Below are 27,042 nucleotides of genomic sequence, written 5' to 3'. Positions count from 1 at the left end.
GCTTGCTGCGGTGCGGTGTTATATAGTTTGACGTTAAAATAACTGCTGTTTGTTGTTTTAGTTGAAATAGCTTTTTAAATGTTAATATAACATTCTGTTCATTCAACAACGGAGCTTTTCCAAACTCAAACTGATCAAAAACTATTTGAGATCTTCCATGGCTCAAGAAAGACTGAGTGGACTTGCACTAATTAGTATTAATAACAAAATTGCACATCAGATATCTTATAGTGATATCATAAACGACTTTACCTCCAGAAAAGCCAGGAAACACAAATTCTAAGGAGGAAAGTGGAATATTGAGGTGGTATGTAAAGTTGAGTTAGTTTGTCTAAAAAAAGTGTTTATTTTAGAAACCTATTTTCATTTTTCATTACAATTGTATTTATTTTCCATATAAGAAGATCCTGTTTGTATTTGATTTTATTTGTAGTTGATTGCTTTATATTTTATTCTTGAACCACCTTGTTACAGATCAATCTGATCTGTTCATTTTGATATTATTTAGTTTAATATTGTCCATTTTGTACATTTAAATTTATTTTTATATAAAAAGATACTGTTTATCTTAAGTAATGTTATTTGTAGTTGATTGTATTGCACTTTTTGCATGTTGCTAATTTTTCTAACCAAAAGTAATTAAAGTGGTTAACATGTTTACAGTAAATCCATTGTCTACTGGTTTATTTAGCTAATTTTCAGTACACCACAAGACACACGCAAGACTTTGAATATTAAAGTGCAAATTAACACCTGACCACTCCTGTGGGTTTGCTACGGTTACAATTAAAATCCATAGAAGGGTAAAAACATTGGTATGATGTAAGGAACACAGTTACAACAAATAAAATTGATAATGGGTGATTTAGATGTATAGTGTGCGAATAATCAAGCATTGACAATAATTACTCATATTGGTGGCACAGAGGGGCCCCCAAATAAAATTCTGTTTAGGGCCCCCTGAAGGCTTGGGCCGGCCCTGCATTGAACCATGGTTTTCAATTAGACTGTTTTTTTGCAGAAATGAAAAATGCATTTAGGAACCAATTCTTAAATCCTTTCCTTTATTGAATTTTCCATAAATATGTGAAGCGCACTGATCTGTTTGGTTGAATGATGCACGGTCACATGGTGGTTTAGCCCATTTAAAGGGATTGTTATTATTATAAATTAAAATTCTGTTATCATTTACTTACCTTTTTGTCATTTCAAACCTGTATGACTTTCTTCCGCAGAACACAAAAGAAGATATTTTGAAAAATGTTGTTAACTGGACCCCTTTCACTTACATTGGTTTTGTGTTCACACAATAGAAATGAATGGGAGCGAGTGCTGTTCGGTTACCAACTTTCTTCCAAATATCTTGTTTTGTGTTCTGCAGAAGAAGAAAAAGTCATAAAGGTTTGAAATGATATAAGAGGGTGAGTAAAAGATGACAGAATTTTCACTTTTGGGTGAATTATTTAATGTGTCACATTGATATTTGCAGTGGCTGGAAAGTGTTACTCTTGCATGAATCATGTTTCTCTGGGGATGTTCTCCATGCCGACTCCAATAACAATAAAACTAGTTTTACATATCTGTTTTAATGCATACCTGTGGATGTTGAACCTCACCTCAACGTAAAAGATAGTGTCACAGAAACCAGAAGTAAAATATCTAATCAGCCACCAATGATTTGTGTAGAATGAAATGTGCCTTCTTTACTTATCATTTGACTGTAGGGTGAGCTAGGATTTATTTACTTGAATCAGATTTTCACCTTCCATTATCTAAACCTCAATAAAAAACAGAAATGCAGTAGTATTCTTTTATTTACGTAAAAAAAATTACATAAATATTTTTAGAATTTATGATTTTTTCATTATTTCAACTCAGTCTGCAACACTGAAAGTTTTAAAGCTACAGCTATGAATCCTAAGTGATGTAACTAGCAGCATTCTTCTTGTAACACCCAAGTGAAATTGGAAAGAGAATACACACCTATGACAGACACGCAAGAATTTCAGGGTGTTGGATTCTTTGTATTTGTCAGACACTGACTGTTTCATTGATTAGCTCAAAAATTTTAATTTTATTTAGCTGTACAAAGTTGGCATTTTTGAGATACAATTTCTATTCTTTACTCCTGTCAAAAATTAGCTCCATGGCAAAAATATGGCTTAGTAAAACTGATTTAAATATAGCTAACATAAGAATATAAAGCAAGATTTGCTGCCTAGAATGTCACTTAACACTTTCATGCATGAATTAACAAGCAACAATGCCATAAAAACCCATGCACATGCAAGAAATGACTTTGAGTAGCTGTCCACTGACCTCTATTTGTGAAAGGTTTAAAAGACTGATATCTGCATTGGATTTAAACATGAAACTTAATTATTACATAACCAAAAAACCTAACCAGTTTCCTCAAACTGCAGAGAAACCATGGAAAAATTCAGAGCAATTGTCGAGGATCATCATGCAATCAGGCTGCATTTATTTTTCCAGGGTGGAGATCTGCGTTTTGAGGTTTTTGTGCTCTGTTTGGGTATTTACTTTCATGCATTTGTAATATAACCTATTTAGAATAATTGCTTGGTTGGCACTCCAGACTATTTATGTAATGCTTTTTAAATAAATCATGTGTGTGAAAATCCATGCCTATTGTCATTGTGGAATGCCAAGTGCCAAAAGAAGTCCCAATTATGGTGAAGGAATTTGTTTGCATACTATGTACATATATGGCCCTTCTTTGGCCTCACATTAAATTAATCAGCAATATCTTTAAAATATTGATTGCTTTTTAATTTTTAAATCTTTTGTTTGTTTCCTTGTTACCCATTGAATAAAAATGCTACCTGCCTATATGGTGCATATGATCAACAAGGTACTGGAGGGCTTGTGTATAAAACGTCAAACAAAAATCACAAAAATGCAAAAAGACATGTGTTTTTGACTTTTACAGCAATTCCACTGAAACGAATAGCACGTCATTCATTTAGAACATATTGTGCCACTGCTTTGAGCAACGAACATATGACGACAAGACTAAGCCCCGCCCCGTGAACGCGCTTTAAATCTCACGAGCAACAACTCGGAGACAAACAGTAGTTTCAATAAGGCAGATCAAATGGATTATAGGTGATGTTTACGCTGCATAATCTTTTTTTCGTCCATTTCCTTAACATTGAGTGCATTTCTACATTCGAAGTTGGTGGATAATCCGTTTCAGCTCATCTATTGATCGAGGTGAGCCCGACTTCAAACACTTATTCTGCAAGTTTTAAAACAAAATTAACAATCTGTTATTTGTAAACGGTGTATTTACCTAATATTCGTGTTGAATTAACTGCAGTATAAAAGTGAAATAGAGGATTTGTGCTTTCAGCGGCTGTTTATTTAAACTTGTTTCTTTTTCGTTTACAGCGGACATTTCACTCTCAAAAGACTGCCTTTTCACCTTACAAAACAAATATGAGCAGCACAAAGTAAGTTTAACAGTTCAAAACAAGTTACTAAGTCATTTATAAACATTGGTTTTGGTATAACAATACTGTCACCGTGTTTCTCGGAGACCACGAGTAAACATTCTGCGTTTTTTTCAACGTAATATTCTGCTATGTTTTTACACTATATAAGTATTTGTCACTTGCACTTATAACGTGTATAATTTAGTCTTTTATTTTCTTCGTATTCGCAGAATATACCGATTTAGCGGGTATTCTTCACCGGAGTTTGTTATGCCAGTGGATCTAGCCATGCATACGCAGACAAACCCACGGGTGTCTCATCTGCTCGGCATATCCCCTCTCAGGCCCTCTGCGCTCAACATGCCCACCCAGGAGCTTCAATTCTCCAGACCTTCGACCCCATCCCCTACATCTTCTCTCTCTTCATTTAGTTCTGCCAGTTTGATCTCCTCATACTCTCCTCCGCGCAGAGGAACGCTGCGAAGAAAAAAGCGCGTGGTGTTCGCGGACGATAAAGGGCTCTCTCTCACATCCGTGCGCATCTTCAACGCTTACCATCCAGAGACGGAAACCGAAGACACGCCGCACCCTGAAGAAAAAGTGAAAGTTGCGGAAAGACCGTCCACGCAGACCGGGAAGATCCGCGTAAAGCTTGGCTTCCCACAACCGTGCCCGGACCGCGCGAGTCTGAAGGAAAACCTCGTGCAGCTGGAGAGCTGCAGCGTGACAGAGAAGACACTGAGCGGTTCGGTGCGCGTCTGTAACGTCAAGTTTGATAAGACTGTATCCGTTCGCATAACTTTCGATTCATGGAGAAGCCACCAAAACATCGCGTGCACGTACGTGAGGGAACCGCAGGGGTCCTTGGAGACGGACTTGTTTGCTTTTAATATCCCCCTGCCATTCGAGATGGATCCAGCAAAGCGAGTCGAGTTCTTAGTGGTATTCCAACCCGGCAAGACCGGCGTGCAGCTGGTGGACAATAACAAAGGTAAAAACTACCACATATCCGTGGAAAACGTCACATCTGATTTTATCCGGTTCTTTACGCCAAGCAGACGTAGCTTCGTTGTGCCAAGTCCTCAGCGTCTTGCGGTGTGGCCTGTGACCAGAAGCCATGACCTGCCCAAGGCGAAATACCAGCCATGCAAAGGCCCACCTTACACACAGCATCTGTTACACAGGTCCTGGAGCATGACAAACTTAACTGGATTGTGTTAATGTGGGACAAAGGTGCCGTCTAAATTTCTACTTGAACTTTATTAGTATGGACTGTACTTACAGATGCAACCAAATTATGTGTGCAGATGATTTTTGACCTAAAAGTCCCTTCTTGTGCCATCTGTTTTGCTTATGCTGCTGATCTACCCTGAAAAAGAATTGCAAATGTTTTGCTTTACATGCTGTACTGTATATATTTTAATGCATTTAATATTTTTACAATAACGATTGTTTTAATTTGCACGTTAGACGTTTATTTTCCAAGAATGCAAACAGAGCTTTTTGGGAAACAAAAGGGCTTTCCCTGTTGTTCACGCTGCGTTTAATTTTCCCAAAAATCTAAATTGGTGATCAAATGTACATTTATTCTAAAATACTGAAATGTAGATTTGTGTATATATGTTTATACAATTATGTATTTATTTTGAACTCTTCATTAAAATGAAAAGAAAGTCTTTTTTAAACAATTGTCGCGTGAATTGCTGGAAAAACAAGCTCATTCTGTCATACTGTACATTGGACAACATTGTTGCAATAACAAACATATGCTAGTTCTTGCCCAAGGCCTTAACATGGTTTAACTGGTCTCATAACTTAATGAAATATATACAGACACACCTGAAGTCTTTTATCTAGCTGAAACCACACCTATAGCCACCAGCCATACAATTTCCTATAGCAAAATGTTTCCCATGTTGTCATGGACCTACAGGTAAATAATCTCAACATTGAAACATTAATAGATGTCAACAGCACAACCAGACATCCGGAGAGACGTCATACAGAATAATAGTTTTGAACATTGCACCTGACAATAACAACTTTATTTCCCACACATCAGATGTCAACTAGAATTGTTGTTGTCACTTAATGCATTCTCATGTGTCAACTTGATTTTTTTGCAGGGGAACCCCAACACAACGCTGTCATATACATTTTCACATTAAAAAAAATGTTTATAATGTTAATTATTAGTTATAAACTATATTTATTCCAAACATAACATTGATTTAAAATCTCCTAAAATTAGCAAATCCTTTCACACAGGTCACACTTTAGCTTTATTTTTGCAATGAGCCACAAAGACAAAACAATATGAAGCTGTCTGTTATTTATCTTCATATTATTACACTGCTCGTTGGAATGCTTGATTCTGATTGGCCAGTCACGACATTTTCAGGTTCGTTATTTCTCTACTAACTCTTATTTTTACCGACAACACCAAAGATGCTAGTTAAATTCCCAAATAACACATGGACTGAAACCCAATGGCAGTTTTGATATCACCATCTAACAAATGTACACACACTGTGAAAATTATTTGTTATTTTAACTTAAAAATTAGTTAATTCAACTTAAAAATATTAGTTAACATAACAATTTTGCATCAAATTCATGTAAGAACTAATATTTTTACTTTGAATTAACAAAATTTTTTAAGTCAGCCGAGTAACTTAACTTATTAAGTTGAAACAACAAATACATTTTTACAGTGCATAAACAATGTCATGTGGCATTAGTGACTAAGAAAACTGATTCACGTTTTAATAAACCAAGTTAAGAAAATAAGGCTCCATTAAAGTGAAAGTTGGGAATGTAAAGTGTTAGGGTTAGTAAAACATCATGTTGGTCATCTGAATTTTTATGTATAGTATAATGTTGTGTATTTTCTCACGCATTAAAGGCATACACACTCATACATGTACTCCTTATGAACTAAAAAATACTTCTCACGTGACTCCTCCCTCCTTCACATTCTTTCCACTGCTACATGTGCTTTGCTGAGGCAATATTAGATGACTAGATACCACTAAAGTAAGAGTTTTGTGTCTGGATTATGTGAATTGAGTTTTGGGCGAGTGATACGATTTTTGTGATTTGTTCAGCAGAGGAGTGACTGGAATGCGCTTTAGGCGTGAGAGTTCGTCATACCAACCTGTCCTTTGTATTTCAGAAAGTCTCTTTTGTAAACTGGTTTACAATTGTAATGATGTCAAAAGCAAACCTGTTTTAACTGAACAGCCTATATCCACCAACTCATTTCAACCCTAACTGTTCGAAATCGAATCCCCTTCCGGTAATCCACTATCCTGAGTTTGGCACCAACACTTACAAACAAAATAAAGTAGTTGGGATTAACAGAAAAAAACTAAACGGTGTCTACATGCACTTTATAAAAGTCTCTACATTTATCTGTCGTACTTTTCTTTTTAGCCTCTACCTACTCTATTCCTTTTTTTAGCCCCCTGGAATGACACCATGGGAACCGAACTCTATACATCAGGTCTGTTATACTAAAGTGAGCAATGGAATGTCTTTACAAAGGATCCTACAACCAGCTTGTTGGGGAGGTCTATAGACTGGTCCATTGTCCAACTAGGATCGTTGTCCCAGGCCCGGTAATGAGAGGGGCCCATTATGGTCCCCTATGGTATAGCAGAGTCATTAGGTTGGGGAGAGAGGGTGCCCACCCATGCCGCATGAATTGAAGCAATGGCCCTGTGTACAACTAATGGACATTTGGTTTTGGTGCTCATGTGATCTTCAGAAGTAAATGCACATTGAGGTGCATCTCGATTGCTATCAATAGCAGAGGATAATTCAGCTGTTATGTTGTCAAAGCCCTGCACACTTTAAAATGAGTGGCTCACAGAAAAGAAGACTTTAAAGTGGACTTCACTGTGACTCAGTCTTACAGAAATGATAGGGCTTGCTCAGCACCCGCTGGCCTTCATAACTGGTGGCACAGATCACGCTCCTACCTACAAATCCGGTCTCCTATCATTATATGTAATGGAGTTCTTGTCATTTCAAACCTTTATGACTTTCTTCCGCAGAACACAAAAGAAGATATTTTGAAGAATGTTGATAACTGACCCCAATTCACTTGCATCGGTTACAGTGAACGGGGTACAGTGCTGTTCGGTTACCAACTTTCTTTGAAATATCTATTCTGCGAATGAAAGAAAGTCATAAAGGTTTGAAATAATGACAGAATTTTCATTTTTGGGTGAACTATCACTTTAAGTACAAACTTTAGTAATGCTATTCATGGTGCCTAGCACAGTTGAGTACACTTAGATCTTGTTGCGTTTAACTTAAAAAGTAGTATTTAACTTAAACTTAAGAGTATTTTTTGTATATTAGGTACAACATTTGTGTGTGAAAATAGAAATAGAAGTATATTTAAGTGCACTTTTCTTTCACCTGGGTTAATACTCAATATTAAGTATTTAATTCATTTCCCCTCAAAATCACATTATATAACATAAAAGAGCTACATAAACCTAAATATGGTCTTCAAATGCAGTCGAGGAGAACCTGAAAAATACCTTTTTCCTCTCCTACATGCTATGAAAGATACAGGGAATCCCTTGTGGGGCCAGCCCACCCGGGCTGAAGCAATAATTACGTAAACAGATACTGCAGGCACCGGAGTAAGAGGTTTCATGCCGATGGCGTGAAATTGAGAGATGAGATAAGGTGGGGAAAGACTCATTCTCACTCATTTCTCCACCTGCCTGAACTCCAGACCTGATTTCATGATATGTTTCATGATCTGTTCAGTCTGTGGGAGTGAGATGGGCACTGTGGAATGCTCTCACATCTGTGGGAGCCTGTCATTCATTCTCTCCTTCGTCATCGGATGCGATTCATGAATTCTCAAGGTGTCTCCCCTCCCAACCAGTTTATATTGGTAATGATGTCAAAAGCGAACCTGTTCCATCTCCGAGCAACCTGTATCAACCGCTTCATTCTACCCCCATACAAAATTAACGCACAGTCCCTTATATGGCGTTTCCTGACGCTGTGAACTTAGACAATAAACTCTCATAAAACATACTTTTCACACCCTTACTAGTTCATTTAATTTTCCATCAAGAGTGCAACAGTGTATTCATCAGTGACATATGTCTTTTTAGCACATCTCATATAGCCAAGGCTGAGTCATTCTCACAAAACCACTAAAACATCGTGGCAGTAAAGATCTTAATGATAAAACATATAATATGTTAACACAAAAATATATAAACATACTTGTGTTCTCTACCTTGCACAAAGCTTACTTATAACATAGGAAATAGGAATTCATTATTTATGTATATTATGCTTTATTTCTGCTGAAATTCTTATCAACGTAACGTCAAGCTTTGTCTTAAGGCATTATACGTTGTAATTTAAACATAGTAAATTCAAATATTCTGAAAAAACAATTAGATTAGAATATATTATGTATGATTAATAAAAACTTGCTTAGGCATCATGGCTTTGCTTTTTTTTAGCAAACCACGCTATGGGATCGACAGTTATGGTTACAGTAATGAGAATTTTTAAGGCTTTTTTGTAAAAAATGTTGCAATTTGTGTTAAACTGTCAGTAAAAGTTTTGAAATTGATGCTTTTAAACATGTAACACCTTGTTTTTAATGAATTAAAAGGAAATGTGTTGATGCAAGTGTTTTTAAGAGAATCGTGTTTGACATCTTGACACCATGATTTCGTGAGAATCACCCACCTAATTTCATAGCTATCATTTTAATACTCAAAAAAATAAAATATTACATTTTGGGCTAAATTTGGCAAAATAACAACTTATTTGTCCATAATAAAATATTTTAAATAAAAATAATTTCATCAAATCTCATATTTAATTTGATCTTTGCACTTACCTGACCATTTTGTCTCTTCTTAAAGAATTAAACTAACTTGATAAAATTATAAACAACTATTGTTGTCTAAATCTGTTGAATGTCTGAATATGAGTGTAACATCTGTAATCCATATAAATCGATATAATTTATTTCACACAATAAATATACAACCAATTTATGTTATATATCGCTTAAAATGTAATATTCTATAACAGTATACTGTAGGATTGAACGTCTGAGATTTGAACAAGGGTAAAGCAATATAAAAAAACTTAAACAGCGAGCCATTTAAAAAGAGAAAAGATAAATAGTAAACAATAAACGATAAAGAATGTCAAACCATGAAACATAAAATTGCCTGTTGTTAAAGTAACACCCACACACAAAAGGGATTTGTGGATTTAGGGAGGAAGGTCAAAGGTGCAAAAAAACATCTCATATTATGCCTCTCACAACTGAGCATGATATGACTCATATTCATATGACATCTTTGCACCAGCTGATCCTCATGCCCGACAGCACAGAATTAATTTCTAACTGCAAACATCAACATACACTCATTGTGTGTAACTGATTTCTTAGACACGTTATACAAAACATTACATCATGTCCTGCTAGCAAGTTAAGTCAAGTCGTTTTTCACAGTTAATATTGTTTCAAAACATCCTAACAGAAAATCATACAATAGATACAATAGCAAGCCAAAGGTGGCTGTAACAGAATGAAGAAAAAACTTTGAAAGGAGGCAGATCATGTTATGAACAAACTGTAAGCAAACAACAGGTGTGGCTTGCCTATATAGAATTCTTCATCATAAAACTACGGATGTTGTGCTAAATAAAAGCAGGGCATTGAAATGTTGTCACTAAAGTGTTCCAAGTTTTCTTTTCTGTACAAGTGTTGTTAGGTTTTCTGGGTTGCTTACTGGCCCAAGTGGACAAAAGCCTCATTACAAGTATTTATGATAATCTGGTCCCTAGATATTTTGCTCCCCCTCAACAAACTGCAGGATTTAGGTATCATTTATTCACAAGCATACACGTCCAAAAATGGTTTGAGTTACACCCTGGAGTTTCATACTTTGTTTGTTTAAATCTCTACCCCTGAACGGTCGCAAGGAGTGATGCAAGCCTTAGCAAGCATCAATAATATATATCTAAAACATGTTAGGCATCCACAGTTTCTCTTTTCCTATCTCAGCCCTCATTGTACAGTTACGATAACCAACATAAACCTTCATATAATCCTTATAGCTAAAAGCGACATAAGCTCCCAGTACCTTACACAAAATAGGTCTTCTACTGCTAGTTTTAATCTTTATTGCTTATAGCACAACTGGAAAAAAAATTTTTACAGTAGCAGTACAGGGTCTTAGGTTTGATCAAATATGCAAGTTGCTTTGGATAAAAGTTTCTTTCTGATGTATTAATGTAAAAAAAAAAACATTTACAAGATCCTTTAGTCCGTGTTCAAGCCTCAACACGAAGTATGTGCAAGCACCAATAATTACAGAGATGTGTTGAGGCTTGAACCCAGATCGAAGGATCTTGTATGGATTGAAGCATCCCATGGTGGCTTTGTATTTGATTTGTCACTTTCTTCTTGACTACAAAGTACAAATGGTTGATTTGAGATGTGTTATAGCTGGTCCCAGCCAATTCTATCATATCGCTTCTGTCCTTCTGAAACATTGTATCTCCATATTTCGTGATCTTGTTTGCCATAAATCATTATTTTAAATCACACTTTATGCTTGTCACTGGGTTTTGCAAATATCTAACCAATTAAAAGTATTAAAAGTGCCTGTCAACTTTGACAACACAGTATTTAACAAGTAAGTGTTTTTTTCCATTTCCTGAAAAACTGAGAAATCGGAGATTTGATGTTTCAGACGGACAGTGGTGATGTACAAATTTATCATATGGCTGTCAAAGACTTTGACTGAAGGTAACAAATTGTACATACTTTTGTGGTACATCTGGTTCATGGCATTTTGAAGCATTTTGTTGATTTGTTGACTTGATATCCACCGGTCACAGTGCACTTGCAAATGAAAACCCTGGACAAACATGTGAAAAAAATGTGGTGTAAGCAACATATACATTTTCTGTATCTGACAGATTTATCATTAAGCAATATTGTAGCTGGACATTGAATAAATGCGATGAAATGGAGATTTGAACCACATTTTGGTATCATTTTGTTGATCACGGGTCACTCCTCTGTACTACATGGGACAGGGGAACCATTGTTAGGACCAATCCACCAGAGATAAAGCAACATTGGGTGACTAGGGTTCATGTACGAATGGTGTGAATCGAGTTACAGGCTAATGAAAGGTGGGGAAAGCCTTTTTTTTGTTAACTCCAGCCTTGGTTTGTTTATCCCAGTGGTTTGAAGCAAGCAGAGTTGAATGTTCTTGTTCTCAAGGCTGGAATGTTCTTGGGAGTTTCTCACGTGACTGCATTCCTAGGAGTTTCTAATTATTTCTAAGGTGTCTTCATTTCAAACCAGCCTACATTTCTTATAATTATGTCAAAAGCAAGCCAGGTCTGTTTGTGAGTGGGCTGAATGTAACCAATAACTTATATTTATGATGTCATAGCTGTAGGCCTCCACCAATGGCTGCACATTCTTACCAACAAACTGTTAACCAACCGTTATCACTTCTCATTATGTGAAATACAGATCTGCCAACTAAACCCTAGCCTGAAGCTAACATCATGAAATATTAAGTTGTCTTTGAGAAAACAATGTTTGGAGATAATATCGTTAATGATATTACAGGTGTTTTCAGTTGAAATGCTGAGGATGTTCCCTAACGTTTCGCCAAATTTCCCAAAGGCTTAAGGCACTTTTCCTAGACATTTTGTTCTTAGTAATCGAGATTCCCCGAAAGAGACTTCTCGTGCGCATTTCTATGAAAACAAACCGTCTCTGGTGGTGAGGCTCGTAATTCGATACCACGTGTGAATTCAGCGCTTTGTTATTATTGACCCTGAAACTGAAAAGGAAAGAAATAGTGAAGCGGGCTCTTTTTTCTTGGTGTGTCCTGTCCTGTAGGCTATGTTCTCTGGCGCATAAACTATTATTTAGTCCTGTTGACATCCAATGTCCTAGTAGTTTAACAAGTAACGTTACTCACATGCTGATGACAGCAAACATGGGTGAATTCGCGCCACCTGTGCACATGGTACTTCAGCACAAAAGCCTATTTATACCACAACCACCCGCAGTCCAGTTTCACCGGGTCTCGGACGAGCTAAAATAGCGCTGTGCTGTGAAAATGTGTTATTAAAGTAACTGTAATACACTTGCCAACACAAGCACGTGCTCTTTCCGTGACCGTGGCAGCAGTGTGAACGGCTTTAAGCGGCGCTGCGCAGTCCAATGGGAGTATGACATCGAAGTATCGCGAGAGCGATTCATAACAGTAGTCTCGCGGTACTTCAATGTCACAAGGCGGTCAGTTTGCGCAGCGCTGCAGAAAGTAGAACACATTGTCAGAAACGATACTTTACCAAACAAAAAGGTTAATAATGTTACACGGCGCCAGAGCATAAAACAAGTTATATATTAATAAAGAGGACATTAATAATGAACAAGACATCAAAACTATTTAAAATAAGGCAAGTTAAAATATTGAGGTCCACTGCATTTGCACCGAACACGTACTGTATCTATTATTGACGTTCTCACTCCCGACTCGTCACATATTTACACACGGTCAGCGCCCCACGGCATCACTTTTGAACGCGCAGGGTACCCCTTAGGAGTCGTTATTCGACGAAAAGGGAACTGCGTTGCTGTTTTCTAAATGCTCCAGACCGACATGCGTGCAATTCTTAGCATTTCATAATTATTTATGGTTTTAATATTTTGTAGCACCTAACCCCACCCTCACCCTAAACCTGACCACTTCTCAGTCATATAAAACACAGCACGCGAATAAAAGTACAGTCACAGGTATTTATTGCACAAACTGACCAAAAGCATTACAAAATATAACAAACAACTCGTTACGAAGACCTTTTTGCACCAAAGCCGTACGATAACTTTACATGAAGATGCCGTGCGTGTCCGTGAATGCATGAAGTCGGCTCCCATTCAAAAGATAAACCGGAACAGCTAGATGCAGTCGATTGCGGGAGCCAATACAGTTTCACGTTCAAAGCCAACGAAATGACGCGATCGGTCACGAGACACGGGAGAGCCAATGGCATCGAAGCTGACGTAACTTCCTCTGGCGGCAAATTTTGATCGTCGTTCTTCACTGGATTTGAGATTTACGGCAGACGGTGATCGCTTTCGAATCTGTTCTGTTCCTCATACAAATCGATCGTTTCGCGTTGGTACCCTTGGAATATCTGTATTTTTGACCGACATTGTGACTGCTTGTATTATGTGTTTTATATTACGGTAAATAAACTGTTACATTACTTGCTCAAACTGTCTGAATAGTGTCATGTAAACACAATTATCCTGGCCATTAAACTTAAATTAAACCCGAAACATCATCATTGCAAATTATATCTAATATACATTTTCATAATGACGGTGAAATTCGCGTGCCCTTCACGTCGAAAAACGATGCCGAAGAGGTACCCTGCGCGTTCAAAAGTGGCGCCGAAGGGCGCTGACCGAGCGTAAATATGGGACGAGTTGGGAGTGAGGATGTGTTGGCGCAACCTGTAGCAAAACTGCACATTTCAAAGTCCTATCAGAACCTCTTTTGTGGGTGTATTTGTGCGCCATTACATGACTCTGTACATTCTTATTGGATTCCCCCTTACCTTATTGTTATGATCAATGTATTCATGTAGAAATTAAAACTATTTTTATCTATATTTTTCATTAACAATGTTTATTATACAGAAATGCAATTTATTTCTATTATTAGTTTTTTAATTATAATCATGATGAATAAGACGACGCATATTCCTGTTTGAACACAAGAGTTGATATTTGCTGATGGCCAAACTGAAGAAGAGTCACATTGACTCAGAGGCCGTTGCTAGGGAACACATTTTTCCTCTGTTATATTTTGCCTCACCTTCTGCTTTGTTATGGGACGATATCAATTCAGTATTCTGTGAGAGAGGCATCCTCCCACCTTTCATATTACAAACTCATACGTTCACCCAGCTTTGGAATGTCACTGACGCATTTAAAAGAGTTATTTATATAGTTTTATTCTTTTAAATGTCAGGGTAGTTATGGTATGGCCTGTCCATTTATAAAATTCATGGGGGAAATTAATTTATGGATAGCTCAATTTTAGGCCTAGGACAACAGTTGTTGTTTGTCTCCCTGACAACAGCAAATACAACACATGACTTATTTTTTGATTGGCGCCACTGGATTGCAAGCTAGTAAACAATCATACAAGGTTTATAATCCTTAAAGGTAGGCTAACAAAGACCTACTAGTATTTGATTTTGAATGTATATTGGTTTGAGGTTCAAATGTTTAATGCATGGAATTGATACAGTATATCTTTTGTTTTGTTATATCTTGCAATATATGCTACTTTAAAATATTTAGGTTTATATCTTTAAATGACTTTTGTTAAAGGGGTCATATGGCCGAACACGTGTTTTTCTGTGTCTTTGGTGTGTTATAAGCTGCCCATGCATGTATTAGACACGTAAAATTGCAAAAATTAAAGTATCGGAACAAAAGATGCATTCTGTCTGAAAGCGAATGCTCACCCAGACCTGCCTGAAACGCCTCCTGTAACCACACCCCCACAAATCTACGTCAGTTCGTGGTATGATTTGACTAAGACCGCCCAAATGTATACTCAAGTAAGGTGGGTGTACCTGTCAGTACAATTGCTTTGAACCCGATGTACCAAATATGGTAAGAGGCGTCACATTTCCATCACACGCTTGCAGTATTCGACCAATCACTACGCACTGGTTAACTGGGCAATCATAGCACACCTCTTTTCAGAGCCATGAGCTTTGTAAAAAATCTGGAGAGGCGGGGCAAAGAGGAGATACAAACACGCACGGTATGTGGAAAATACCGCGTTTTGACCCTTAAATCGTGCATACACATTGCATTACATCTAAAACAAACGATAATATTTGTTTTAGCCGTGTCACATGACCGCTTTAAGAGTTGCATAGATTTTTTTTAAATCTGGTATTATTTGGGGTAACAAACAATTACATTCACAGTTGCACAACTTCCATTGAGAATTGAGAATATACAACAATTTGTGTAGTCAAAAAGCCTCACCAACATATATCAGTAATTGATGAAAGCTAGCCCTTATCAAAATGTATAGGACATGTTCTATAATTTTGGAGATGTTTGATTTAAATGCTTTTTTATTTTATTTTTTGAGAACAGACCATTAGGCCACAATACGTCATAACACGTTTCTGTCATCTTGATTTTGTTTTGTAAATCTCAGATGTGTGAACTCACCCAATCAGCCAAAGAAATAATTTTGAATCAATGAACCCCATGAGTATTAGAGAACAGTTACAGTACATAGTATCTCCTTTATCATAAAAAACCTTGACAAATGACAAATCCCTTAAAAATCTCTTAAACATTTGTCTGTTGTCATGATACCGACACACTTAATTTCTTCCTGAAATAAAGTAGGCTACATTTTTGAAAGACAACTTTTACAGTATACCCCATTACAAAACAACACATAACTACACAACTAAATTAAAACTTTAATGACATTATTTTGTTCTAAATTAATTTCATTATATTCTTCTTACACAAACACATTATTTTCTTTCATGCAGAGGTAAATATTGAATTCGAAACACTAAGGCGACTCCTAGTGGTGGACATTTTAATTACAATACTTCTTTAGGAAAATAATTCAATCCTAAAAATAACCTCAAAATGTCTCCACAGAATACACTATGAAAAGCAGCATGCAAAGTTTAAACTTAATTGTGAATTTCTGCCTCTACCTGTGATGCCCAGTGTTTTACAAACAAAGTTCAGTTACAGGACATTTTTAACAGACCTACTGACCTGATTTTAGAAAAAAGATTAAAATAATGTTTAAAAACAGATTTAAACTGTCTACTTTAAGCGTGACTCACAGCTGACTTCAATTACACTATGTTCTTGGCAGACACTTTTTCCCACCGAATTAACCTATTAGCATTACAGATACATATTAACATACCAGCAAACAAAAGATACTGCAAATCTAAACATTCCTGCTTTTAAAGACCTCGCCTGTGTCTGTACTTGCTGCTGCTCTAGAACATTTTAAGACAAGTTCTGCATACCTGTGTGTTCCAGTCACGCTAATAATGAGGAAGTGAATTAAATGACAATTTGCCAAAATAACTCATTTCATTATTTTACTCAATGTTATTTCTAAAACAGTCATAGAAGTGCAATTGCACCACTCTCCCTTAAATTGGTAAAAAAAAGTTTACACAAAGTAGAACTAGACAATCAGAGCTCACCAGATCCCAAAATGTTGTCGATTTTTCTGTTTATTTTCTGTTGGTGTTGGTGTTGTGCTGTGAAACAAAATAAAATCTAAAAGTTAAAAGCATTTGCTAAAAAAGTACACTATTTTAATAAATAATCTTTGATCTAATATAAAAGACAAATTTACAAAATATTATATGTAATATACAAAATATTCAGTAATACATTATAGGCATAAGGACTAATTTGTTTACACAATCTTACAAACTTTTAAAGGCTTATCTGTTTAAAATCAGGTTTACTGCAAATTGTAAATTTGTCGGAATTTCTTTGCAAAACTTATATTGAAGTTAATAACTGCCTCAATGAGCTTTTAATTTTATTTTGGTCAGATATAATTCACATACGTTCATTTGTTTTGTTTTAAAGCATTATTGTTTTATAAAAATAAAAAAATCTGTCATCATTTACTCTTCAAACCTGTATGGCTGACTTTCTTCTGCAGAACACAAAAGAAGATACTATGAAAAATGTTGGTAGCTAAACAACGGCAGTACCCATTCACTTCTATTGCAAAACCAATGCAAGTCAATGGGTACCATTGTTGTTCGGTTACTAACATTCTTCAAAATATCTTCTCATGTGTTCTGCAAAAGAAAGAAAGTCATACAGGTTTGAAATGACAAGAGAGTGACTAAGTGATGACAGAATTTTCATTTTGGGTTGAACTATCCCTTCAAAGTTATACATGATTCACGACATTCTAAAATATAATGAAATATAATAAACAAAACGAAAGCAAATGATGTTTAAATACCAAACTTCTTTAGTGATATGAGGTTTAAAATTGTTGTAGTAGTTTAACTTTTTTCTAAATGGCATCAGTGTCATCATGATAAATAACATCCATTCATAAGTATTTTGATCCCAAAACCAATTACATTTGTGCTATTAGTTTTAATTTAATGAGCTCACATATTTGTTCTGCAGGCTCATTTGTGACTCTATTCACCATTTACGTCAATAAGAAAATCCTACATGCATCATATCTAGTGAATAATGAAACATTCACACGCCTTGTTGAACTAGGATTTAACCCCATCACTGCCACTAAACACAAAACATTACCACAGTATTGCAAATATAACATTCATTTTAAAACACAAAAATGGTGTGGATAGTTGTATCAAAACGTATGTGTTAATGGTCTAGAATGTTATAGTACCTTTTATAACGGACTCCTAATTTAACTTTTTGATATAACATGTTTCATCGCATACAAAAATATATACAGAAAAGTGGTATATAGAGGATAAATGCCTGAAACAAAACTTTATTTGCAGCGGTCACTGGGAAGGCGCACATTCTCTTTATTGTAGGGCGCTTCCGCAAAGCATTCAGCTGCTTTCTTGTCACAGTCACAGATGAACATTGCACACTCGTTGTTGTCACCTGTTGAGTTAAAAAGAGAAAGTTTTCACTTTTTTTAAGGATTCTGCATATACTCAAAAGGAATGAGTAAAATCATAAATCACTGCTGCAAGTGATTTTCTGGGATGATTTGTCACAGCTGAACAAATAGGACATGGTGTATGGGTTGTCCACTATGGGCACACATTTGTCATGCTGTTTGGCCTGTCTGTAGCATTTGTCATGCACTTCACAGCATCTGTGAACATAATGAAATGTGAAACGAACAAAGATTGTCTAATCTTTACAAGTAAACCTGATCATGTGACATGGAAAGTGGCCCAAAACATATTTGGACTATGACCTTTTATTGCATTTTTAACTTGAATTTTCTAAGAAATCCTTCAAATTACTTTTGTCATTTTAAACAGATTTACGAGGTTGCCATGAAATTCAAACAGGTGTCCTATAGAAGCTTAACTACAGGTCAGCACATTATATTCATATGACATATCCCAATACGTTTGTCAACTAAGTACCCAAATACTTTTGAATACATTTTTACCCAAGTCTATTTGAATTTTTATTGCTATCAATAGTTGAAATTAAAACATTTACATTTATGCATTTGGCAGACGCTTTTATCCAAAGCTACTAACATTCAATTATATTTGTTTCTGAGAATGTGCAATCCCTGGGATCGTACCCATGACCTTGGCATTGCTAGCGTCATGCTCTATTGCTAGCGCTATGCTTAGGGAGGCAAAAGAATTCTTGAGCTTTAAAATGAAGTTCACATTTTTAAATTTGACTTCTTAAAGACATGTCTTAAATTCTTTATGCTGACACCGTATGTGTGAAAACATAAATATGAATATAGACTTTTTGTGGTATTCACGTCTGACCTATCCAACTCATCCACAGGTGTACCAGACCCACCCAAACCACAATAGCAGCCGTAGTCAGCATAGTCCAGAATAGGCCTGCTGTCCGGCACAGTGCAGAGAATCATCTCTCTCAGCTGCCATACAGCTCTATCATCAGGAAAAGCCTCAGCTAAAATGCATAATCAACAAATAATTATTTTAGTATTAATAAAGTAGAGAAATACATCGTTTGACATACGAGTAATCAAAGATAAATATCAAAAGAATTAATTATGCAATAAAGAATTAACCCCGAGCTAAACATAGGTAACACGTTTTAGTTACCTTTTGAAGAACGTCTCACAAAATCAAGAAAACAAAAGAAAATCTAATTTATTAAAGGAGTAGTTCATTTCGAAATTTGCCCCCATTCACTTTCCATTGTCATTTTTATTCCTGCTATGGAAAGTCATTGGGGACAAATTTTGAAGTGAACTACTCCTTTAACACAACATAGTTAATGCAATTGCTAACATGAACTAATACGCTATGAATAATATATGATCCTTTTACATACACGTTAGTGGTGCTATACCCTGATGGTCTTCTAGTTCTTCCTGAAGGTCTTGAGGACTTAAATATGTTACTCACCCAAACTGAGTCCGATGGCTAGCAGAAGCACAGCGCTGAGGGCATTCATGGTCTTTGGCGCAGTGGTCTACGATCCACCTGACCCTGCTTGCATTTTATGCAATCCCCACAGCCTTGATACACGTGACACTTGAAGATAAACTTCGACTGTGCACATTTCAGAACACACATGTACAGATGCATGCCAATTCCCACGCTCGGCTCTACCTGTAAAATATGTGCTTATGAAATGCATCGTTAGAATTGTTTTTCTATGCAGTCTATGCAGTCTAAGTCTATGCAGTCGCATGGGAAAATTCAAAGCTTTAAAGATGAAGGCATGGTGAGATTTTCATACCACAAATTCAAAACATTTTGAAGGACACGAGTGTGATCTTTCAATGTGTGTTCACAAAACAGACGGTTAGAAGTGAGTGAACACATTTCAAAAACGTTTGTGTTGTTATTGTTTTATTTCACAGATTACAGAAGACAGAATGATGCGGTTTTGTGGTTGCTATTGTTCAGTGTATTTGCGGTGTGACTACAAATGTAATAAAGAAATGCAAAATAAACTAACTAACACTGATAGGAAAAAATTGAATGGTCAAAGTCACAAACAAAGGTTTTCTCAGCAGTTCTTCTGTAATGTTTCTATATTTGGTCCTAAAAAAAGATGCCTTAAAGCTCAATGTGCTTCCTAATATGTATTCATGTTCATATTTATCTACATAAGCATGTCAAAATAAACACTAAAAGAAACAAAATACAAGTTATGCTTTTCTACATAATTTTACATTCATTCAAGAACATCTAAATCTATTCTGCTTTGTGCTGCTTTATGATCAACTTAAAGGGATAGTTCACCCAAAAATGACTCATCATTTACTCACCCTCAGATTGTTCCAAAACTGTATAAATCTCTTTGTTCTGCTGAACGCAAAGGAAGACATTCTGAAGAATGTCGGTAACCAAACAGATCTCATCCCCATTTACTGCCATAGTAGGGAAAATAAATACTATGGGATTCAATGGGGGATGAGACCTTTTTCGTTACCGACATTCTTCAGAATATCTTCCTTTGCGTTCAGCAGAACAAAGAGATTTATACAGGTTTGGAACAATCTGAGGGTGAGTAAATGATGACGGATATTTCATTTTTGGGCGAATTATTCCCTTTTCAGTAAAAAAAAAGTTCAGAACATGGTCTTTTGGCCTCTAAAATAAGCACCATTTACAAAAAGCGTACAAACATCTAAAAGATTAACTGACTGATATATTATCTCCAAAGCCATTTGTGTGTTTCTGGTTAGCTTATATTCAGAAATATACCGATTTCTAAAGTGCATCTCTGTACATCTCTATTTACAATAATACACACTATATAGACAGAGCAAAACTAAACTAAACAAAGCTAAAATACTCGTAGCATTTGAAATTGGTCGGTTTTCTCAGACGAGCAGACGGAGATCAGATTGGCTTGTACAGCAGAGTTGTGACATATTTCTTCTTATAACGATGGGTTGCACTCAGAACCATTACGCCATCCTGTCAGAGAGCCGGAGGAGATATAGATTCATCAGAATAGACTAAAAAATCAATACTGCTTGTTCTCTTTCAGCTGTTTCTTACCTTAATGGACAGAGCATACAGGTGATTAAGCATGACGTGGTTGGGCTCGGGAAGTAAAGCTGGATCACACTGTTGGGAAACAAATGTACATTTTTCTTAATCTGTGCAGTACTGGAGAACTCATTCAGATTGATGCTGACATCTTTATTGTGTTTTACAGTGAAATATGCAAATGACAAAGTAAGACAATGCAAAAGATTAAATATAATTGCTGTAATCAATAATGTTTCGTTATGTTCTGTGAAGTTGGTTAGCTGAGGTATAAAAATTCACTCAATATGACTGAATGCAATAACAATAGCATAATTATTGATTATAACTTTTATGGTAATACCAAATGTTTTATGTGTCAATTTCTTTGAAGTGACTTTATGCACCATGCATGGGACCACACATGCACATTTTTAGTCAAATGCAAAAGTATGAGAAAATGTGTGTATACATGTCAGAAAAGTAGCCTAGGGTGTGACTATAATGTGTAGTTACACTATAAACATATCTATGTCTAACAATCGATGGGTAGTTGAAAAATATACCATTGTGTCCTAAGATGTGACATAGCAAAAAAATTTGAAAACAAACGGTTAATAATATATTATTTAATATTATTAATATTTATATTACAGGCAGAGTAAGATTAAAAATTACAATGCTTATTTTTCCTTGAAATATTGCAGCGTTTATTGTAAATAGCGTATCAATGTGGGTCGTTCCCTTTTTTAAATTCATGTGCCCTCATGATCTTGGGTTAAAATCTGAAAATGCACTTCCGCCCTGTGATGACTATCCATCTGTATGTCAGACGGCTTGGGCGGAGCATCCGTTAACTCCTCCCCTTCAAATGTCAGTCTGCTGCCAGTTCCATTTCAAAATGCAACGGCAGTTTTTGCACATCCTATCAAATCGTGGTGAAAAACGCAAGCCACGGCCACTACTTTTCTCATTCAAAATTCCATTTCACTCGGAAATGCATCAAAATACGAAGGTAAAAACGATCACAACTTCCGGTTCATGGGGACTTTAGGGTCCCAGGCTGTGTCTGAAACCCCTCCCTATCTCCTATATAGTGCACTACATCGTCTTTCCGCGATTTTGTAGTGGTGTCTGAAACCTGAGTGAACTACTTCAATCCCCACATTCGTTCACTCTTTTTTACCCACAATGCACTCTGATTTTGAGTGTACATTCGATGGCTTACTCACTATTTCCCATCATACAACACAGGACGACCGCTTGATTAGAATCAGCTGGAGTAGAGTGGCCGTCAATGTCCCAAATGCACGTTTATACACTTGTGTTTGTTCTTGTTGACAGTTATTTTCGTGTTTTTGAGAATAAACAGATTAAATGAATGTTATAGACAGTGGTGCTTTATTTTAAATATATGAAATAATTGTATTAAACGTTGAAGTAAATAAACGAGGCAAACAGTTTTGTTCTCTTTATTAAAAACTAATACAAAAACGTGACAAATAAGGTGAAAATGAACTTTACCATTTTAAGTATTCCATGAAGCCACACAGGTGTAAGATAACCGTTATGTCGAATGTCCGCGACAGCACTGTCAGACGCAGGTTATATTACGTCAGTGTCTCATTTTCATTCACTTCTTCCCCATATAGTGGACTCAAATGTCATTCGCTATATAGGGAATAGTGAAGGACTGAGCGAGGGAACGGTTTCAGACACAGCATCAGCGAAATTAAAAGTGACAATTCTTCTTTTTTCATGAAATATTGCAACGTTTATTAAATAGCTTATCAATGTGGGTCGTTCCATTTATAAATTCATGTGCCCTCATAATCTTGGGTTAAAATCTGAAAATGCATTTTCGTTCTGAAATGACTATCCATCTGAAATGGCGTAAATTAGACGGCTTGGCCGGAGCATCCGTTAACTCCTCCCCTTCAGCTGTCAGTCTGCTGCCAGTTTCATTTCAAAATCAATGCAACAGCTGTTTTACACATCCAATCAATTCGCAGTGAAAAACACAAGCCACGCCCGCTAATTTTCTCCTTTGAAATTCCTTTTCACTCGGAAATGTGTCAGAATACGGAAGTAAAAACGATCGCATCTTCCGGTTCACGGGGACTTTAAGCCTATAATACAAAATAGCATATGAGAGATTTATCGTCATTGTTCGTTTTTTTTCTACATTTTTGCTGTCACACCACAAGGCGTTTATTTGTCAACAACCAGATATGAAACTGTACTGTTTTCTTCTGTTTCAGAAGGAAAATCACATCTTCTAATACTAACACTTACTTTTCTCTTTCTAACCTGCATTTTTTTTTGAGTAATATGCAGGGTTTGTGCCAGGGTTGCGTAACAAACCAGTCCAATGGCCAATCAAAACTAGCCCAACGACCCCAAAACAAATACCTCTCCTCCACCTAAAGTCACTCTGAATAACAGTGTCTGGCAAATGCAAAAATGTTACCACCTCTGTTACTTTCTTATCTAAATATTATTCTAAATTATTCAGGTTATGAATGTAAAATCTCATTGAGTTTCAGAGTGTGTTTCAAATCGATAAAACGAAAAGGAATTCAACCAATGTTCTACAGTTTCCCAAAGCAAGAAAACACACTGCCGGCGTTGCAAAAATCTTTAGATGACTGCAAGATAAAAACCCCTGTGCAGGTTAGCCGTGTAACACAAATCAAAGACACGCAGCTTGAAAACCAAATCATTTTGGGGAGAGAGTTTTTGTGGAGAGAGTCCTCACCGAGATGCCCGTATCCTTGTTGAGAATGACCTGTAGGAGATGAGGCGGTAGAATCGGAAGAGATTTGAATTTCTCTTCCTGTTTGGGTACGTAAGCGTCCTGATGATACGGTCCAGGAGGAGAGCTGGACAGGTCTGGAATCACAGGCACAATAGGTCACAACAACAGACGATTTTAGAGTATATTGTGCATTTCAATGCATTTTTGACTGCGTATTTGAAGTCATTATGTTCAAACCTGATATGTCCGAGCATTTCTGTGAATCCACCATCAGAGCATCAAACACCTCAAAGTCTGTCGTCTTCACCTGGATGATGTTGTTAACCGTGCCAAGCTGGTTGGTCACCACAGGCTGAGGAGAAGAACGTGTCAATGTTGTGTTCCTCATTTGTTTGAAACACGCTAATCGATGATGTCAATTGATGTCTCATTTACCTCCGCTGGGTCATGTGTCCACTGCCCATCCACGAAGAACTTATACTGGTGCTCACCCTCAGGCAACTCCACGATGGCCACAAAGTTGTTTTGACTACTGAATCACAATGTTACACACACATCTTTAAAGTGATAGTTTACCCAAAAATGATTTTTTACTCTTGTCATTTCAAACCGGTATGACTTTCTTCTGGTGCTTCTGGAAAGGAATTGTTGACAAAATGGTCTATAATGGCTTTAGCACAAAACCTGTGAGTAGTTATCGTTATTTAATATCCAAGATATTTACGCACCTTCTAATCAAAGGAATCTTGCTGGTCCAGTTGTTAAAGGAGCCCGAAATAAACACTTCCTTTCCAGCTCCCGTCCATCGAAACACAGTGGGCCGGTCCAGGTCAGAACCCTTGTCACTGGTCTCCAAGTCTGGTGTCCAGTCAAGAAACTCTTCTTTTACTATTGGTGCCTAATAAAAGCGCACTTCATCAGCACACACGCTTTACCTAAACCACGAAAGCATGAATTTAGCCAATAAAAGAACGGCAACCTACTTTAATGTCCTCCCCGTGAAACATATCGGCATCTTCAGGGCTGTCCATCAGGATTTTGGGACGATCTCCCTCCTTGGTTCCTCGACTATCCCTCCTGTGGGCTTTTTCTTGGCCCATGCCTGCCCTCTCACTGCTTGTGTTACCCATAGTGCTTTAACAAGCCAAAGCAGAGGTCACAGAGGGTGAGCGGCCAGCTGGCCGGGGGTTAAAAATGATCTGAAACCAGATACAAACCCCACAGCACTGTGTAAAATAAACATGCAGATTTTTATGTAATGCTGTGCAACGCTTTCAATACACATTTCTGCTGTTATATACGGTACAGTACGAGTTTAATTGGGTTAATTTACTTTTTTAATATAAATAGTTAACATAACTACAGTTAGTATGGTATTAAAATCCTTTTTCAACACAACTTTTGCTTGACACAGTGACTTTAGTCAGTTTTGTAGATCTGCACCCTCAAAGACCCTGTGAAATGGTTTGTGTGCATAATTTCCTTTTTTTGTCTTGATATTTTTCTTCTTGAAACAGGAATGGGACATATTAAAAGCTTGTCCTTTACCCCAGTAGGACAGCCGGCAAAATAAAAGCTTTTACGTTTGAACTGTTAGCAGTGCACTATAAGTCGTTTTTTCTCTTTCTTTCTTTTCTTCCCTTTTCCAATATGCTTCATTAATAACAAAGGCAAGAGGCAACAGAAAAACATCAACAACAACAAGAATAAATTCAGAGAAAAAACCACACACAAACAGAAAATATAAAACTACATACCAAGAGGTATTAAAATACACAAACAACATAGGAGTAGTTAAAATAACATAATAAAAGTTGGAAGACGGGTAAAAAAATACAAACCCCAAAATCTGATTTCATTTTCAGTGAGTCTTCACGTGTGATACCCATTTTCAAATTGTATAAGTTACAACGTTTAAGCGTTTTATATCTTCCATCAGAAAGATTAGGTTATATTATAGTAAACATGTAGTAAACTGTGTTTTTTGCTAACTGATTACCAATTGTATTACAATAATTTTAGCTCAAAGTTGCTGACAGTTTAAAAGCTGCTCATAATAAAATTGATTTTTTAATATATGCATAGTGAGTCTTTTATTAATTTTAGGACTTTTATCTATAATCCACGCTCTTCTTTTTCTAATTACACTGAATATCTTTATACTCTTCATGTGCTGCGTTACAAGCGCCGACATTTCCTAGAGGAAATTTATATATCTAGTTTCCACTTACTCAACATACCAGACTTTAAAACACCGTTGACAGCTCCGTTTATTTAATTACTGATTTAATTGCTACATTTCGCGTCCTCTGTAACCTCGGGGCGCAGTTTTTATTGCAGTAATTTTCTACGTGCGTTTAGAAAAAAACTGTGCAAGGCAAGGTCATAAAGTCTGACAAAGACGTCTTCCAAAAACATCTCAAGGGTAAAGATAATACAGTAACTTCAGCCAAGCTCAAATGGCTGGAAGATATATCGTCCTGATATGCAACATAATCGACCTGTTTAAGTTGCAAGCTGACACTGGTATAATGGGATGCAGCGATACACACAACATTATTCAAAATGTTTCATCATTTCCATCATGTGTTTTAATCGCTCTGACTGTTCAAGCGATATACGTTACATTCATTTAATAAACCCGTGGCCGCCAGCCGCAGAACACCCAGCGCTATAATCAGAACTGTATGCGGTGTATACTAATCATTATTACATGTTATTAATGTGCGTAACACGACTTACTCTTTTGTGCTGTAATGTATACGCGGGACGGCTGCTTGTCCTCGATCACAGTTACATCGTCATTTTTTTCACGCACGGTGCTTATGCTTATCACAACATACTAATGCCACTCCCCCTGTCGCGCGCTGCGCCACTGCGCATGCGTATGTTGCCAGTGGCTTCTCTGCGCATGCGTGTATTGCCACCACTAGTTTCAAAAAGCTTTATCAAACCCTGTGCTGTAATGAAGGCAAAGCCCATGCAATCCCGTGTAGATAAAAATATAGCAGAGGTTCTTTAATG

General features: G+C 36.6%; 3 protein-coding genes across 6 annotated transcripts; 1 reads left to right on the top strand and 2 right to left on the bottom strand.

Annotated features, from left to right (window-relative positions):
- Nucleotides 1-3,075: 3,075 nt before the first annotated feature.
- Nucleotides 3,076-5,129, top strand: ppp1r3c2a (protein phosphatase 1 regulatory subunit 3C2, duplicate a). The gene is made up of 3 exons (XM_057321290.1): nt 3,076-3,234; nt 3,412-3,473; nt 3,686-5,129. The coding sequence occupies exons 2-3, from the start codon at nt 3,460-3,462 to the stop codon at nt 4,674-4,676; spliced, it is 1,005 nt and encodes a 334-aa protein (XP_057177273.1). The 5' UTR covers nt 3,076-3,234; nt 3,412-3,459; the 3' UTR covers nt 4,677-5,129.
- A 12,254-nt stretch (nt 5,130-17,383) lies between these two features.
- On the bottom strand, nt 17,384-20,000 carry LOC130546489 (phospholipase A2-like). The gene is made up of 4 exons (XM_057321778.1): nt 19,680-20,000; nt 19,068-19,218; nt 18,288-18,421; nt 17,384-18,204 (listed from the first exon to the last, which is right to left on the bottom strand). The coding sequence occupies exons 1-4, from the start codon at nt 19,726-19,728 to the stop codon at nt 18,086-18,088; spliced, it is 453 nt and encodes a 150-aa protein (XP_057177761.1). The 5' UTR covers nt 19,729-20,000; the 3' UTR covers nt 17,384-18,085.
- A 790-nt stretch (nt 20,001-20,790) lies between these two features.
- Nucleotides 20,791-26,879, bottom strand: prkab1a (protein kinase, AMP-activated, beta 1 non-catalytic subunit, a). Of its 4 annotated transcripts, none has more exons than XM_057321777.1 (8): nt 26,761-26,879; nt 25,002-25,217; nt 24,747-24,916; nt 24,454-24,547; nt 24,256-24,370; nt 24,019-24,152; nt 21,291-21,359; nt 20,791-21,206 (listed from the first exon to the last, which is right to left on the bottom strand). In XM_057321777.1, exons 2-8 carry the CDS (start codon nt 25,146-25,148, stop codon nt 21,129-21,131), a joined length of 807 nt encoding a protein of 268 aa, XP_057177760.1. In that variant the 5' UTR covers nt 25,149-25,217; nt 26,761-26,879; the 3' UTR covers nt 20,791-21,128. The 4 variants fall into 4 exon arrangements, with proteins under 4 accessions (XP_057177760.1, XP_057177759.1, XP_057177758.1 ...); XM_057321776.1 differs by having other exon boundaries at nt 24,454-24,550; nt 25,002-25,152; XM_057321775.1 differs by having other exon boundaries at nt 20,792-21,206; nt 24,454-24,550; nt 25,002-25,244.
- Between the last annotated feature and the right edge of the window lie 163 nt (nt 26,880-27,042).

Source organism: Triplophysa rosa, linkage group LG22, assembly GCF_024868665.1.
Source record: "Triplophysa rosa linkage group LG22, Trosa_1v2, whole genome shotgun sequence".
Lineage (NCBI taxonomy): Eukaryota > Metazoa > Chordata > Actinopteri > Cypriniformes > Nemacheilidae > Triplophysa > Triplophysa rosa.
Note: the sequence above shows the minus strand (reverse complement) of the source record. Positions and strands in the feature narration are given on the sequence as shown.

Coding starts and splice junctions, on each gene's coding strand:
- LOC130546489 (XM_057321778.1), bottom strand. CDS start 19,728: ATGAATGCCCTCAGCGCTGTGCTTCTGCTAGCCATCGGACTCAGTTTG. Junction 18,422..19,067: donor CCTGTGGATGAGTTGGATAG/GTCAGACGTGAA, acceptor TTATGTTCACAG/ATGCTGTGAAGTGCATGACA. Junction 18,205..18,287: donor CCAGAAAATCACTTGCAGCA/GTGATTTATGAT, acceptor TTAACTCAACAG/GTGACAACAACGAGTGTGCA.
- prkab1a (XM_057321776.1), bottom strand. CDS start 25,148: ATGGGTAACACAAGCAGTGAGAGGGCAGGCATGGGCCAAGAAAAAGCC. Junction 24,551..24,746: donor AAGATTCCTTTGATTAGAAG/GTGCGTAAATAT, acceptor ATTGTGATTCAG/TAGTCAAAACAACTTTGTGG. Junction 21,207..21,290: donor TGTATGCTCTGTCCATTAAG/GTAAGAAACAGC, acceptor GCTCTCTGACAG/GATGGCGTAATGGTTCTGAG.